Source organism: Folsomia candida, unplaced genomic scaffold (assembly GCF_002217175.1).
Source record: "Folsomia candida strain VU population unplaced genomic scaffold, ASM221717v1 Fcan01_Sc009, whole genome shotgun sequence".
NCBI lineage: Eukaryota > Metazoa > Arthropoda > Collembola > Entomobryomorpha > Isotomidae > Folsomia > Folsomia candida.
The window spans coordinates 3,454,327-3,469,685 of record NW_019091201.1 but is presented as its reverse complement, the minus strand read 5'-3'; the positions used below and the strand labels follow the sequence as shown (position 1 = coordinate 3,469,685).

General features: G+C 40.4%; 4 protein-coding genes across 4 annotated transcripts; 2 read left to right on the top strand and 2 right to left on the bottom strand.

Moving 5' to 3' along the window:
- The first annotated feature begins 498 nt into the window (after positions 1 to 498).
- LOC110854357 lies at positions 499 to 2,971 on the top strand. Its single transcript, XM_022102787.2, has 2 exons — positions 499 to 1,117; positions 2,520 to 2,971. Exons 1-2 carry the CDS (start codon positions 632 to 634, stop codon positions 2,817 to 2,819), a joined length of 786 nt encoding a protein of 261 aa, XP_021958479.1. The 5' UTR covers positions 499 to 631; the 3' UTR covers positions 2,820 to 2,971.
- Positions 2,972 to 5,518: 2,547 nt separating this feature from the next.
- Positions 5,519 to 7,154, bottom strand: LOC110854299 (bacillopeptidase F). The gene is made up of 2 exons (XM_022102729.1): positions 6,206 to 7,154; positions 5,519 to 6,128 (listed from the first exon to the last, which is right to left on the bottom strand). Exons 1-2 carry the CDS (start codon positions 7,084 to 7,086, stop codon positions 5,621 to 5,623), a joined length of 1,389 nt encoding a protein of 462 aa, XP_021958421.1. The 5' UTR covers positions 7,087 to 7,154; the 3' UTR covers positions 5,519 to 5,620.
- A 1,009-nt stretch (positions 7,155 to 8,163) lies between these two features.
- LOC110853917 (phospholipid phosphatase 6) lies at positions 8,164 to 9,467 on the top strand. The gene is made up of 4 exons (XM_022102279.2): positions 8,164 to 8,481; positions 8,560 to 8,659; positions 8,747 to 9,105; positions 9,185 to 9,467. The coding sequence occupies exons 1-4, from the start codon at positions 8,308 to 8,310 to the stop codon at positions 9,224 to 9,226; spliced, it is 675 nt and encodes a 224-aa protein (XP_021957971.1). The 5' UTR covers positions 8,164 to 8,307; the 3' UTR covers positions 9,227 to 9,467.
- A 139-nt stretch (positions 9,468 to 9,606) lies between these two features.
- LOC110854174 lies at positions 9,607 to 15,012 on the bottom strand. The gene is made up of 6 exons (XM_022102572.2): positions 14,805 to 15,012; positions 14,163 to 14,719; positions 13,980 to 14,065; positions 13,353 to 13,911; positions 13,117 to 13,263; positions 9,607 to 13,049 (listed from the first exon to the last, which is right to left on the bottom strand). Exons 2-6 carry the CDS (start codon positions 14,605 to 14,607, stop codon positions 9,979 to 9,981), a joined length of 4,308 nt encoding a protein of 1,435 aa, XP_021958264.1. The 5' UTR covers positions 14,608 to 14,719; positions 14,805 to 15,012; the 3' UTR covers positions 9,607 to 9,978.
- Between the last annotated feature and the right edge of the window lie 347 nt (positions 15,013 to 15,359).

Sequence of the window (15,359 nt, the reverse complement as noted above, 5' to 3'; positions counted from 1 at the left end):
AATTTTACACTTTCCAAATTTACTGCGCTCTTTTTATGCAAATATCTCCGCCAAACTTGCACATTGGCAGATAGTGCTATTTGCAAATTTTATACTAATTAAATCTGTGATCGATTGACACCAGTTTGGTCAAAATCTGTGAGCATACATTGGGAGACCTCCATTGTTATTTAGTTGGATTGGGGAGTAGAGGAAAAACCCGATGTTGGTGGGTTGGGAAAACCTTTATAGGCGTCCGAGATCACCATTCGGTCCCTTTCAAGATTTTTGTAAATAAAATGAGTTATCATTTAAAATATATATCAAATAATTCCTCCCAGTCCTCGTTGACTGGGAACAGCTCTCATTATTGATGCCGCATGATCGAGTTTTTTCTTCAAATAAATTTTAAAAATCTCTCCGTCGTTCCCACACCAACGGAACTTGCCACTAAATACTAAAAAATGCAACATCATTTCCAGACAAAAAAATTTCAAGTTCTCATTCGCCCTGCAATCTCCAACAACTCAACAACTCGCTCTCCAAAAATAATCCTCAAGACTTTTCATATCTTTCGTGCTCAAGAAGTATTTCCTTCAGAACAAGTGCCAAACCTGATTCGACTCTACATTTCTTAAGACATCTCAAAATTATGCCTCGAGCTCGTCGCAATCTTCGAAAACGCCCTCGTGGAAACGCCGCCGGAATCCGACGAACCCTTCCCAAACGACCTCCACGACCTACTTCTGGCTTCAACCTCTTCGTTCGAGAACAGCGAAGAGTAACTGGTCAAACCGGACCAAACGGATTCCGTGCCGCTGCTCAGGCTTGGAACCACCTGACGGCAAATGAAAAAAACAATTGGGCCAGGAGGAATGCACCCGAGCGGCTGAATCGTAAACGTGCCGTCCAGCGGTGGGTGGACCACGAGAAGGCCACCCGACGACCTCCCACGGCCTACTCGCTGTTCCTGAAGGACCTCTGGAAACAGGAGGAACGGACCTTGGCTGCGATGGATTTTCAAGCTGCAGCAAGATACGCATCGAATCGCTGGGTCGCACTGGATGCGGCGACACGAGCGATTTATACCAATCGGTATGCAGATCTGATGACGCGTTACAGGGCTGAAGCTAGGAAGGTGAGATTAAAAAATATATATTTTGAAGGAGGAAAGTTAGCAAGGGTGGGGAAATAGTTTGCATTACGTTGAGCTCCGTTCTTATCAGGGGCTCGAATTTCCAGGGTCGCTGACCCCATAAAAAGACGAGAATCTGCATGGAGAAGGCAAAAGTATTGCGAAAATGCAAGTTTGTGAAGAAATTAACTGCTTATCGCTGTCAAAGTTGTTCTTAATTTTTTTTTAAATTGTGAAAACAATGTATTTTGACAGCTATAAACAGTTAATTTCTTCACAAAACATGATTTTCGTAGGATTTGCCGTCTCGATGTAGGTTCTCCTCTTTTTCATGGGTGCAATGACCCTGAAAATCCTAGCCCTTGGAAGAACGGAGGTCAAAGTACTGCATATTTTGAAAAAATGTTTTATGCCAGAATTGAAAGTTAACCTTATAAAAACTAATTAATTTTGACCTGGATACCATTTAAAAACGGAATTAAAAATGGTTTCTATTGCATTTGGGGGCGGATTTACTGGGGGCAGAATACCATTGAGACCGACTTGTGGGGCGGTGATAAAATCAGTTGGGGACTGAATTAATGCAAACCGATTTTGAATATTCTACTGATGCAGTTATGATTTATTAGAGACCTGGAACTGATTCGACAACAAAAATTAGAACATAATACATTTTTAACATGAAATTGCAACTGAACCAAATGAACACACGATATTAATTTTGATAAAAAGATCGGATTTGATTTTGATAGTACTACAAAAATAAACTAAACGAATAAATCGTCATCATTCATGTCATCAATTTGATGACACTGATTTTGGGATGCATTTTATATTTTAAACAAGTTATTAGCTATAATTTTGTCCTTCAGTGTTCTGTGACTTGTTCCGATCGGTGGTGACACTATTGCGAATATATTAGCTAAAGAGAACGTTGTGATAATTTTAAAAAAATATGAACTGTATCATATTTACATGATACAGGTCAGAGGTCAACGCCGACCAATTTATTAGCGGCGCCAATGTTGGATAATTTTTCGGGGGCGCGGCGTGACCTCTGATGCACTTCCTCCGAGTTCCTCCCCCCACTACAACTACAACTCTAAACTCTAAAAAAATTAGTTCAGGCTTGAAGAAAAACCAACGACAAATAAGGAGGAAAGAATGGAACTGAGAAAATTTTCTCGGTCATTTTATTTTTATTTTTTCCTACACCTTATTGATGTAGCCCGGTCTCAACGGAATTCTGTAACCATACACCTTATTGGTGGAATCCGTCGCCAACGAGAAAAATTTGGCCTACACCTTATTGGTGTAGTCCGTCGCCAAGAGATCGAAATCGCCCTCCACCTTATTGGTGGAATCCGTTTTTAAAAGGTTAATTAATTAATTGAATCCATTTTAGGTTGCTAGAGGAGGACTTTTCAACCGCAATTGGAGACGACTCCCTGCAGGGCCAGCCCCGCAGATCGCTGCCATCGTGCCGGTCGTCAACCCTCCTGCCGCCGTGATGGACATGATTAACGACGCCGCTGGGGTCCCTGGAGGACAGAACTTGCAAGTGGGGGAGGAAGTCGAGATGAATGTGGCTGATCTTGCTGGAATTGTTGCTGCTGCTGGAATCGGCGCTGATCCGCTCGGAGGTGGAGGGAACGACGATGGCGACGACGACGAAGAAGGTGAAAATTGGGAAGATGCCGCGTAAAAGTTCTACACTTTGCAACAATATGTATCAAGATATTTTCCAAATTTTTGCTGTATGTACCAATGAATATGTAATATGAATGTACGCGATTTTAACACACATTGTTGATGAACTTGCTTTCAAAACTACACTGATATAATAATAATAATAGTATTTATTAAACTGATCTTATCATAATATGTGATACGAATAAAACATCTCATGTTATAAATTAGAGAAGGAGACTCTACCAACATTAGTTAATTTAAGTAAGCATCATACATGGTTCTACAGTTTACAAATTCTCTTATAAATACTTATAAATACACACTTACAACATGTTCTGTTCTCTCAGCGTTAAAATAGTTTCATATTTGCAACTAAATATGGTGTTTTTCTCATAAACAAGATAAACAAGATTCTCAAGATAAACTTACATCGCCGAGGATTGCAGTCGTTGTTTGATATTCATAAAAATCTGATTGTTCCAACTATCCAGCATGAGCTGTAATTGTCAAATCAAAGTTAAGCCAAAATCTTTTCTCGTTCAATCATTACAAAACTAGCGTATAGCCCGGCCAAGGCCGGATTCTAGAGTTCCAGTGGGGGGTGTGCCCAAAGCGAAAAATCCGTCATACTATATTTTAAATAATTCCCAGTGGAGACTTTGTCATACTACATACATACATCAGACTGAGGGTTTGCCCAAGTCATACTGCATTTTAATTAACCTGGTCACAGTAAAATTTGATTCCCCCCTGTGGGAGTAGTTGAATAGCTAATTACTTAAATTCCCGTCGCGTGGGAGTAACTGCATAGCTAACTATTTAAATTCCCACGCTTCACGCTCCCGTTAAGTTCCATAAACCCCGTTAACTTCTACAATTAACGCCAAGTTATTGACGGATTCGGATTCAGCGTCAAAAATACATTCGAATTGATATGCGACATCACGAATAAGCCAGATTTGGACACCACGGTCACGGCGAGGTCACGGGGGCCTCGCAGGTCAAAACCATTGACGGCGTTGGATTCAGCGTCAAAAATACATTCGAATTGACATGCCACTCGCTGTGGGTAGAGTTTCTCAAACTAAAATAATTAATTAACAGTGTTTATCACGATCACTTATCATGATAACCACTATTGATGAGTGATGTATGTATGTGGGGTGTACATGTTCATGTATTCATTTATTCATGCAGTGCAGTGCATGCATGCAGTGGTTGCTCCGCTTCCTTCTTTGTCTACTGTATGGGGCAATTTGCATTGCGAAGACGGACCCAGGGACCCAGGGATCATACTAACACTTTATTAGAGTAGATTAACAGCAACAAGCTTGACCCATCACACACCTTGCGAACATAATTATCATCACTATCATTCTGGTCGGGAACACCAACAGCATTTCGCCACGTAGGAAAGGTGGCCAGTGATGACGGATAAATCACGGAGAAAATTAGTCTCCCAAAGTCCAAGAGTCCCACACCCCTCGTTAATCCCCAATTTCCCCCATGTAATCCTTAATGGTGAAAGGTTTGGATGCATATTTATGAGAGAAAGCAGTAAGTGAAAGTAAGAAATATATAGATTTTATTTTTTGCCTATCAAGTTGATCAACCCAGTCGAAGCGATGTTTTACAGTGACCACTCGGACGGAGGCAGCTTCCATGTATGTGATGACAATTGATGTTGGGGTGTCGTCACTGTTAAAATTAGAATTGATTAGTAATAAATATAATTAATCATTGACATTATATGTATATAATGTGAGTACAAGGTGTAAGCATACCGTCTCAATAGGGATGGCATTAAAGCTGCATGCATTACCAGATTCCGTGTAGATATCTTGAAATATTTCGGAACAATCCACTGATGCAGTCAATGAGGTAAGATGAGACTATGATCTGATGCAGTCTATGAGGCAAGATGAGACTAGGGTCTGATGCAGTCTATGAGGCAAGATGAGACTAGGGTCTGATGCAGTCTATGAGGCAAGATGAGACTAGGGTCTGATCCAGTCTATGAGGCAAGATGAGACTAGGATCTGATGCAGTCTATGAGGCAAGATGAGACTAGGGTCTGATGCAGTCAGTGTACATTAAGGTGTACATTAAGGTGCTACTTAATTCTCCTGATTCTTTCTATTAAAATTTAAGATAAAATATGCATTAAATTTTAAGATTTTGCTTACCAGTTGCCCAGAGAAAGGTGAGATGATGAGATATCGGTAGGTTATTGGCTCTTGACATGGACGGAAGTGCATGGGAGATGAATATTTGAGGAATGAGTAGCCAAAATGTGATTAATTTAGTTTTATTGCATATGTGACTAAGATAATGTAAGTCTACATATTCGACTATATTTTAGGTAATTCATAACCATTCGTCAAATGTGTGAAGGCGTTCAAAACTTCGACATGGATAAGAAGTTGCACTACATTTCTGAAGGTGAGGGAGGGATTATGATTGCTTAATAAGTGCAAAAATTAAGATTCGCACATTTTACGGAAGTGTCTTTCGCGTATTAGCATCAAGTGTACACCTTTGTAAAAGTGCAATAGGTGAAAGTTAAAAGCTAATAATAACGTCAATAACGTCACGTTAAAAATAATAAGATTTGGCCACAAATTGTATGAATATCTTAATAGTTTACGAAATCATACTCCTACATAGAACAAATTGATTCACCAGTAGAAATAATTACTTAAGAACAAGAAGTTTGCTTGCAGAAAAGATTTATTTTTGGTCAAAATCAGGTAAAAAATTGTTATGATACAAGAAATGTACAGCTTGAATATACAGTCATGAAAACGATATCAGTTATTTGGAGGCATCAATTAGTCGTCGAAGTGACTTGAAGGCGTTGATCCTGCCTTCACCGTGATGATGGTTGGGAAATTGGTTGTCGGGAACTCCGCTACAGACCTTTCCCATGTCGACGAGGTCTTGGTCAACCCCACCGCGCATGTGGGCCGTGACATTGCCAAAGCTGATGTTCGGGTTGTAGGCGAGGAGCAGAGAGGTCAATCCTGCTGCGTGGGGGCAGGCCATACTCGTTCCGGAGAGGGCTCGATAAGCATCATCCGCCGTATTGTAGGCGGAAAGGACGTTGGATCCTGGTGCAGAAATGTCGGGCTTCATTCTTCCATCGGTTGTAGGGCCGACCGAGGAGAAGGAGGACAATTCGTCGTCAACCGTGGTGGAACCCACGCCAATCACGTTTCTATCTCCGGGTGAGTTGGCCGTGTTGCAGGATGGGCCTGAATTTCCGATGGAGAACAGAGGGATGATATTGGCAGTGTGGAAAGCAGCAATTGCACCATCAAACCTGCAAAGTTGAAAAATTCAAAATAGTCATAAAGAACTGGGCATTAGTAAAGTAAATTTAATTGAATTTAGACTCACCAAGTAGCTCCGCGACCACCTCCCCAACTATTAGAAACGAGATGTGGGGCCTTGCTGCAGTCTGGGGCACTTCCGTCTGGACGCGTTGGGCACGTAATGAACTGGGCGCATGCCAAAAGAGCGTTCTGGGCGCAAGACGATGTCGCACATCCACGACAAGAAGTCCATTTAGCGTCCGGGTAGACTCCGATGCCTCCAGCGCCACAGATCGTCCCAGTCGTGTGTGTCCCGTGACCATTGATGTCCATGGGCAATGCGTTGGCATCGTAGGGGTCGAACCATCCGTATTCTCCGGCCCAATTTCCTCTCAAGGCTTCGTGGGTGTGACGAGCTCCAGTGTCAATTGTGGACACCACGATTTGCGACGCTTTGGTCGTGGACCCCAAAAGTTCACGAGCCTCGGCCGCCTGAATTATCTTGACGCCCCATTCACCCGATGGATCTTGTCTTCCACGCAAAATTGGCCCCTCCACGATCGTGTCAAGCTCAATGATTTCCTCCAACTCCAAACTCTTGACTTCGTTGAAGGACGCGAGGACCATGATCAAGTCCAACGTTGCTCCCTTGACGTAAACCTGGTTCGTGATCCACAGTGATTTGAACTCGAATCGACCCTGGAGGTAGGACAGGACGTTGGACTGGACACGGCCGGCGAGCCGGACGAGGGCAGAGTTCAAGGCGTCAAGTCGATCTTCTCGAGTGTCGAAACGGGTGTCCTCAATCGCTTGTAACGTTTTGGCCGTGCTTTCTTGAAAGGTGACGAAAATGTCGGCAGTTTCGGCTTGTTTGGCTGCTCGGAGGAGACGATAGTCGATTTTGTCGCCATTTTCAGGTCGGCCTTGCGCCAATGCGACAAGTGCGAGTACTAGAAGTATCTTCATTTTCGAGTGAAAATGTTTAATAGGTTTTGTTATTTGGTTGAAGTTGTAGTTATTATTTCTTTGAAGTTAATGATACTCTTCTGCAAAGTTTGGGTGCTTTTTATACCAAAAAATGTCATTGTCTTGCTCTCATTGCGCATCAAAGTTTTTGAACTTTACATTACTTTTGCTGGGATTTCGCTGTGTTCTTCAACACTGCGGAATTGATTTTTAACCGATAATAGGATTAACATTGTCGTGATATGTGCTTATACCTGAATTTTGCATTACTTCATGTGATTTATTTGCATATACGAGTTTATGTTAATTATGTTGTTATTTATTTAATCTTCACATTTCCGATGAAGGTTACTGGCCGTAAAAAGATCAATAATCCATGTTGATTGTCTCCGTTCATTCATAATAACACCCAAAACAGTTGACAGATAACTTCTCTAAATGCACACGGCAAAACTGAATAAAAATTGACGATGGTCGATAAGCTTGGCTATATCCTGCAAAGTCAACTGCATTTTTGAACCTCTCAAGAGTCAAGTGGGTGTTGTTGTTTTTGATGACTCATACGTCCGTTTTATAAATGCATTTTGCGATCATAAAAATTCTGGAAAATGTCTCAAATTGAATTTTATGAGATTTTGTGAAATTAGAAACTATAATAAGCAATCATAAATTACAATGATTGATAAAATCAGCATTTCATGGATGTGTACTAGTACTGCTGTAGCTAATACTGTACATGTTAAGATCACCGTTGATCAATTCGATTGGCAAAATCTTTGACATTGAAATAAAAATAAATCATCTTCATAACTTAACAGTATGTAAAATAGATTTTTTGTTGTAATTTATGCAGAATATGAAAGTCCATGCATGCTTCTCAATTAAGTCCCATCCACTCTACTAAAAGAACTTGTAAACTATTAAATAAAGTATTTTTTTCAACTTGATTACAAATAAACCTTTTCATACACTGTTCTTTTTTAGAACATTTCTTATCTGTGCAGCATATCAAAAAATGTGGTTTTCATTTCATGTCTCCAAAGTTGTTTGCATAAAAACTGAGTCATCAATGCATACACACACACACAACGAATATGACTCAAGGTGATCCAGCAGCTCTAACCACAGCTGACTAAAATTGAGAATCGGGAACCGAAATATATTTCTTGAAATATTTATTTACTGTAGAAAAATTTTGGTAATAAATCCTCCAGCTTGAAAATGACATCCTTTTCATCTGGTGGTACGTCTTCATCTTCTGACCGAGTTCCTCCTGCCCTCAAAAAGGTATTAAACTTGGACATAAGTCTGACAAAAAAGTTTGTTAGTGGGGTTGAACGTGCGTTTCCCGTCGTTGCATCTCCTGCTGGACGAACTTACATGAAAGCATTAGAGGTAAGATAAGATCAATATGATAATCTGGGGACAGTATTTTGATAACTGCTAAAAACATTAATTATCCTGAATTAATAGATCTCATGCCACGGACTCCCTTGGTTTGCTTTGACCCTTATATCGATTTATCTTCTGCGAAGTATAGACTCTCGTGAAGTCGAGATTAATCTTCTATTTGGTAAAAGTCTAAACTTTGCAGTCTAAAGTTTTTAAGGTCATGATAAGTATTTTACCAATTAATAAATGTCCAATTCGATTTTTAAAGGTCTAATTTATGACGTTATGCTGGTCGGCTTTGTGAAAGCGCTTACTCGTCGAAATCGTCCATCGAGCAACGTAAACGACGACATGTTCATGACCCGTGGCGTGGATAAGTTCAGCTTCCCATCTGGTCATGCTTCTCGAGCAGTTTGGGTCGCCTTGTTCTTTACGCAGTGGGCAATTCCGGAAATGTCGATCATTTTCAGAGTCCTCCTCCTCGGTTGGGCGGGGGCAGTTACGGTATCAAGAGTTCTTTTGAGGCGACATCACCTTCTAGACGTGGCGGCAGGTGTAGGACTCGGTTTTGCCGAATTTCTTCTATCAGGAATCTTGTGGGTTGGCCCTGAGGCGTGTAAATGGCTGGTAAGGAGGATAAGATTTGTGCAATTTTTCGATGAGGTGCTGTAGGTCTGATTGATAACAAGCTTCAAATAATTTTCAGGGCGATTGGATTGCTTCTTCGGAGGATGAGTATAATGGATAATTATAAGGACAAAAAAATCATCATATCTTAAGCTTAAAATGACAATGCATATGGTACATATTTCAATGACAAGAATATAATTGACAATTAGGAAATTTCGAAATTTTATTTTGACTGTGATTGAAGTCTACTAATAGTAGTTATGCAATAATGAATGACTCAGAAACGTATACGATATTTTGTGCAACTAATAATCCTACCCCCTGAAGCTTGCATAAGTCAATAAACTTGTTCATTTAAATAGGTTCTTATCAATGTTTTGCAATTTCTTGCAGTTTCAATTTTGACCCCGTGTTAGGTCGGGAAATGAGTAATAGAGTCATGAAAAGGCATAATAGTTTGTGGTGCGACTATGATTTCAACAATTTAGTTTCTACATGTAAGTTTACAGAATTTATTATTATTCTTTATCGTCATCGCTAACAAAATATAAGTTACACCACATTTAACACACTAACATAAATGTACAAAATAAGAGATCAGCTCAGTCTCTATTCTTAACCCATTGCATTCGTAACATTATTATTATAAAAATTATTTGTAAATATAGTGCACATCCAAAACGGCATGCTAATAATATAATCCCATTCAGAAATCCCACTATATATAAAATGTAAAGGCATTGTACTGCGTAATATTACCTCACCGAGAATAGTTTCAAATTATTATTTGACATTAACCGTCGAATTTAAGTACATTTACGTGATTTATACGATTACTAGGAATTGTAAAATATTGAAAGACTCAATTACTCATGGATTTTGAAACGACATTGTAGCAATGGTTGGATAATTGATGACAAATGCGGAGGAAGTTTGAGGACAAAGTGTGGACGACGACGACGAGGGTCCCATTTGACCATGAGAATTTATAAGTTGTAGGGAAGCCAATTGTTGATGTTGCAGGTGATGACCACTCACAACGACAGAATCCAAAGGCAAATTACAAGGATTTTGTAATTGTTGTGCAGCTCCGAGCATGCTTAAAGCAAGGTGGTGAGAGTAAGCATTTAATTGAGATTGGGATTGTTGGAAGGTTGGCGTCGTGTTAAATCCCAAATCTTGTGCTAGACTAGCGCACGATGGAAGTGTCATTGTTTGGTGGTTACTGGTGGGTGGTCCTCCCATCAATGGGGGCGAAGGCCCTGAAGAAAATTGGGACTTGGAAGTTGGCGTCTTTTTCTTTACACCACTCTTTTTATTCGTTGACAAGTTTCCAGGTTTATTCCTCGCCTTTTCCGGTTTATTGGATTTATTGCTTGGAATAAATGTAGGCTTTGTAATTGTATCTGCTTGCCGAGTTTTTCCTGATTTATCCTTTACCATTATCTTTCCTGATTTTTCTCCATTTGTTGTTACACCCGCTCTACTTGATGGAGTGCTATTATGACTGTGACCTTGCTCTGAATGTTGACGAAGTTCATGACTTCTCAATGTTTGATTTCGAGAAAATTTCTTTGAACATTGCCCACAAGCATAGGATTTCATCTCTGGAGTAGAAGTAGTAGTTGTAGTAGGAGTGCTTTTACTTGGAGCGGATTTGCTGCTGCTTATCTTTACCTTGGATTTAGCAGACGTCATTACATTTTCGAGAACTTGACAAACAGGAGTGGTGGATTTTTCGGGTATGTTCAATGGTAGCACTGACATTGGTGGCGACTTGGGGTCCATTGAAGAAGAATTGGAATTCGACCCCGATGGGGACTCGGTGTTTCTATTATTGTCAGGATTGTTTTGTGCGAATTCCTTTTCGTCACAGCCAAAATGAAGTTGGTGTAGGTTCAGTTGGCTCAACGCATCCCGATGGAATTTTCGAATGTGTGCCTTCAAACTTTGCGTTTGAATAAAGTATTTCGTGCATAGTGGGCAAAGTAAAGTTTGTCCGAGAGCCTTCGCTTCTTCGTGACGTTTCATATGCTGGTCTAGCCTTTCTTTTCCTGTGACGAAACGCAGACATTCGGTGCATTGATGTTTGTCCTCCATTTGATGCATTTTGACGTGTTGTTTCAAAATATCAGGGCGCAGAAATTGTCTGCAGCACTGATCGCAGTTGTAAATTTCATCGGTTTGATGGGACTTGAGATGATCGCTTAGCTTATCTCGTCGGCTAAATTTCTTGTCACAAATTTCACACGGAAACATTTTCTCTTCGCTGTGAACATACATGTGTCGCATGAGTTTGTCTCGTCGTTGGAATGATTTTCCACATTTTTCGCACTGTGAGCGCTTTTCGATTTTGTGACAGGCACCGTGATTTATAAGACTTCGGGATTGGGAGAAACATTTTCCGCAAACTTTACAGCTGAATTCTTTTGACTTGAGTGATTTGCGTTCCTTATTGTTGGAGGATGACTGTTGTTGGCTAAGATTCTGATCTTGGTTAATTTTAATTGGAGGAGTGGAATTTAATTTACTAGAAGAAGATTTATTATTCGGCCGAGATCCGCGATCCTCATTGCTGCTGTTACTGTTGCTGCTGCTGGCGTCATTTTCTTCATCCTCGCATCCCACTAATAAGTCTGGAGGTTTATCTGTCTTTGTCAGATCTTCACAAGTATTTGCCTTTGTTGTGATACTGTGCACCGCAACGAATGGAGGTGACTTATTCGTTTTCAGACTGGCCTTTTCTGAAAATTTCCTAATTTTGGAAGATTTCGAGGTCATCACAAGCTCTAGTATTTCCGAATCCCCGTCAATTGATGACATTTCCACACTACCCATGTTTGAATCTGTCGTCGTGTTTGTTGCAGTGGAAGAATTGGTTCCTCCATGATTGAATAATGAATCTGAAGACTTATCTTCGCTCTTTTCCAGTTTAATTTCTTTGATTTTTAGGCGATGTTTAACTGATTCCACACTTAACGTGCATGAATGTCTTTGAAGACGCTTTGTATCCGCATATTGCATTTTGCACAATTGACACTGAAACGGATTTCCGTCGTGATGAGTTTCTTCTAAATGATCTTTCAAGAGGCGTTTCAAATTGAAATATGTATTGCAACAAGGACAAGAATACTTGTTTGAACTATGCGAATGTTTTTTCTTTGTGACTGGTTTCTTGAGCCGTGATTTCGTCATTTTTTGCTCATAATTTGAAGCATCATCTTCACGATTAAGATCATCAGCGAGGGATGAAGGTGGCATTTCCGTGTCACGACAATTTGCTTCTCCTCCACCATCCATATCACCAACACTTTCCGGGGATATGGGAACATCGTCAACCGAAGTTAAATCATTGGAAGGTAGCATACCGTCGCCAGAATTAGAATTGCACTGATGGTGTGCATTGTTATTACTATTGGACATTGTTGTCGGTAATTGTTGGGTTTCGCTCGTATTTGCGTTTGCATAATATTGCGGTGGTGGTACAGAATCATCATGATACTTGGATTCTTCATAATTTTGAAAATCCTTATCTTGATCATTTTCATTGTTAAGGTCGGAATCGTTATCGTCTTGTTGCTGAATCTCTATTTGTACTACGTCGTCCATTTCCGTGTCGTCGCGTTCCGTTGCAGCAACTTGTGCATCGTGAAATTGTTGAGCCGAGATTTTGAGGTTAATCGTACAAGCTTCTGAAGATGAGACGACATGATGTGCAATGTTATCGTGCCTGTCCACGACGTCTCTCTCCGTTTCGTAGTCCCACCATCCTTGATCAGCATTGTGGTCATGAACAATAGCTGAAGGCTTCCCCAAAGAGTGAGGTTCATGTTCAGGCAGCACAATATTTGTAATAGACGAGGAAGACGGATTAAAGTAGGACAGGGGAACAGATTCCTCGTCAGCTTTTGTACCTTCCATGTGAATTATTTGCTTAGGATCTGTAATAATGGCGTACATTACATTAAATATGTACGTGCATAAGTGACAATTAAAAATATGACTTACCCATTGACATTGGATGATCGGAGCGAGGTTCCTGCTGCCCATCAGTGTAATCTTCCGGGTAGAGTTCTAAAATTATGCAATCTTCAAAACTAAATAAAATTCCTCGAACTAAATGTCGATGAGTGTCCTTTTGAGGGATGTTGTTGTCTGTAATTAATTATCATTGAAAGTTGTACGGAAACTCAGAACAATTAACTGATTATATATTTAATATTCTGCAATTGATTTCAACTCACGTGGAGATCTTATATGGCAGACGGAACAACGATACTGGTTTTTATGCTGCTCTTGTTCTCTACACGAATTAAAGTGACCAAACCCAGAATCTGTCCACTGTTTCAAATGGAAGACGACTCGCTCCTCGACGTACATTTTCCCGTGCACCGATTGCCCGTTACTACTACAGCTGGATGGATCTCCATTCATGCCCATATTCATGGATAGGGAGGGATCATTATTTGCTTGTGCGGTGGAATTTCCACCAACAATGACTTCCTGCTCATCTGACATCATCATTGAACTACAGTTTCCAGTAATCATAGGGATGGCAGAGATTGGATTGGAATTTAGCGGATGTCCTTGATTGATGGGAGGTATGTCTTCCTCTATCTCGTGGACGTGAGACATCATCCCATTCTTTTGATGTTCATCCATATTGCTTCCCATCATGTTGAGATCTCCGTTCGAATTAATAACTCTCAACTGTTGACGAACATGCTGTTGCTGTTGGCATGATGGGAGTGGATTTTCTTGGTCTACATTTAGCGACATGGATTGATTATGGTGGACATATCCCTGCAATTATTTACGCAAAGTTATGCATCGGTCTTCTAAATCGCAAAAAAATGTGCAGTTTTTTATACCGATCCTTCAATATGCATTCCGTCGTCGTCAGACTCTTCATCTTCGTCATCTTCATCATCATCGGAACAATCTTCACTGTCTAAACCTATAAAATTAGATAATTGAACTTTTAAATATCATCCAACTGCTGTCACATTGCACATTTGGCAACCAAAGTTTTATTCTGCTCTATAATTGTTTACCGTGATGACCACTCTCCATTTCAAGTCCCAAAGAGTTCCCATCCTGAATCTGAACCGAATTTCCTTCCCCTTCTGAAACTTCTCCCAACGGATGAGAAGGCAAATTTAGTGAGGACAAGTTATCATGATGAGAATGATGATCAATTCCTCCCACGACGGATGGAGACGATGCAAAATGCATGGAAGGCGGAAATCGATGTCTAAAGTCGGCCAAGCGATGCTGTGCCACATCTGACGATAATATTAACGGATATCCACCAAACATGGAAACATCACTCCCGGTCGTTGTATTCAGCAGGCATTCCGTTGATTGCATTGGTGGCCATACGACGTCAGACTGTTGTTGTTGTGGACCTTGTTGTGGGACAGAAACCGAAGAAACAGGACCAATTCCAGGATTCCAGTGGGTGTGCCCTCCTTCTAAAACTCTTTCCCCCATTTCCATCTCGTAGTTGCCGTGGATTAAAAGTGATTTTGGTATTTTGTCACTTGTCGGTGCTTTCCAAGCGGAGGTAGAAGGGCCCCGTTACAGCGTAGATCAGGATTAAAATTTGCCCCTATTTAGTAATTGACCAGAATTAGTTTCTAAACGCACACAGCCATATAATGCAAATAATACATAATTACATAACTAAAACTTACCTTTTTGTATCGTCTTTACCAGTACTCGTACAATGATTAGATCCGGCAGAAATATTTCCTATCTTTGGGACGTTTCATCCTTTTACGATTTTAAAACGCTACAATATTTGAACTATTTTTTCCAATTTTCATGCTGTATGGAAATATTGAATTTTTAATTTATTTGTTTAGGTTTTTTATGGTTGGCTTTGCCATTCGAGTTGTACTTCCTTCCATCACTCGGGGTCAGATGAGATTTCACTCCATACAAGAGTTGAGGCAAAGCTGAGACAAAGTTGAGGCAAAATTGAGACAAAATTGAGACAACTTGTCTCAATACGTGCCCAGTGTCCTTGTTGGTCTATATATGGCTTCGACGGTATCGAAATAAACACTGCGAAATCACACAAACATTGGTGAAATGTGTAATTTCAACCAGAAGTCCTCGGTAAAGTCAAGTTGTCACAGTTGGTGAGTATTATTTACTTACTTAACATAGAAAATACTATTTTCTACGTTAGTACGAGTTATCTTTTCCCCAAGCGACACGGTCCCGTCCTGTACGCAGTACCTTAC

What these genes read in the sequence shown, in the direction of transcription:
- LOC110854357 (XM_022102787.2), top strand. Translation starts at nt 632, where the DNA reads ATGCCTCGAGCTCGTCGCAATCTTCGAAAACGCCCTCGTGGAAACGCC. An exon ending in ACAGGGCTGAAGCTAGGAAG is followed by an intron (nt 1,118 to 2,519) that starts GTGAGATTAAAA and finishes AATCCATTTTAG; the next exon opens with GTTGCTAGAGGAGGACTTTT.
- LOC110854174 (XM_022102572.2), bottom strand. Translation starts at nt 14,607, where the DNA reads ATGGAAATGGGGGAAAGAGTTTTAGAAGGAGGGCACACCCACTGGAAT. An exon ending in CTGCCATATAAGATCTCCAC is followed by an intron (nt 13,264 to 13,352) that starts GTGAGTTGAAAT and finishes AATTAATTACAG; the next exon opens with ACAACAACATCCCTCAAAAG. An exon ending in CGATCATCCAATGTCAATGG is followed by an intron (nt 13,050 to 13,116) that starts GTAAGTCATATT and finishes CCATTATTACAG; the next exon opens with ATCCTAAGCAAATAATTCAC.
- LOC110853917 (XM_022102279.2), top strand. Translation starts at nt 8,308, where the DNA reads ATGACATCCTTTTCATCTGGTGGTACGTCTTCATCTTCTGACCGAGTT. An exon ending in CTTACATGAAAGCATTAGAG is followed by an intron (nt 8,482 to 8,559) that starts GTAAGATAAGAT and finishes CTGAATTAATAG; the next exon opens with ATCTCATGCCACGGACTCCC. An exon ending in CTGAGGCGTGTAAATGGCTG is followed by an intron (nt 9,106 to 9,184) that starts GTAAGGAGGATA and finishes AATAATTTTCAG; the next exon opens with GGCGATTGGATTGCTTCTTC.
- LOC110854299 (XM_022102729.1), bottom strand. Translation starts at nt 7,086, where the DNA reads ATGAAGATACTTCTAGTACTCGCACTTGTCGCATTGGCGCAAGGCCGA. An exon ending in GGTGGTCGCGGAGCTACTTG is followed by an intron (nt 6,129 to 6,205) that starts GTGAGTCTAAAT and finishes TCAACTTTGCAG; the next exon opens with GTTTGATGGTGCAATTGCTG.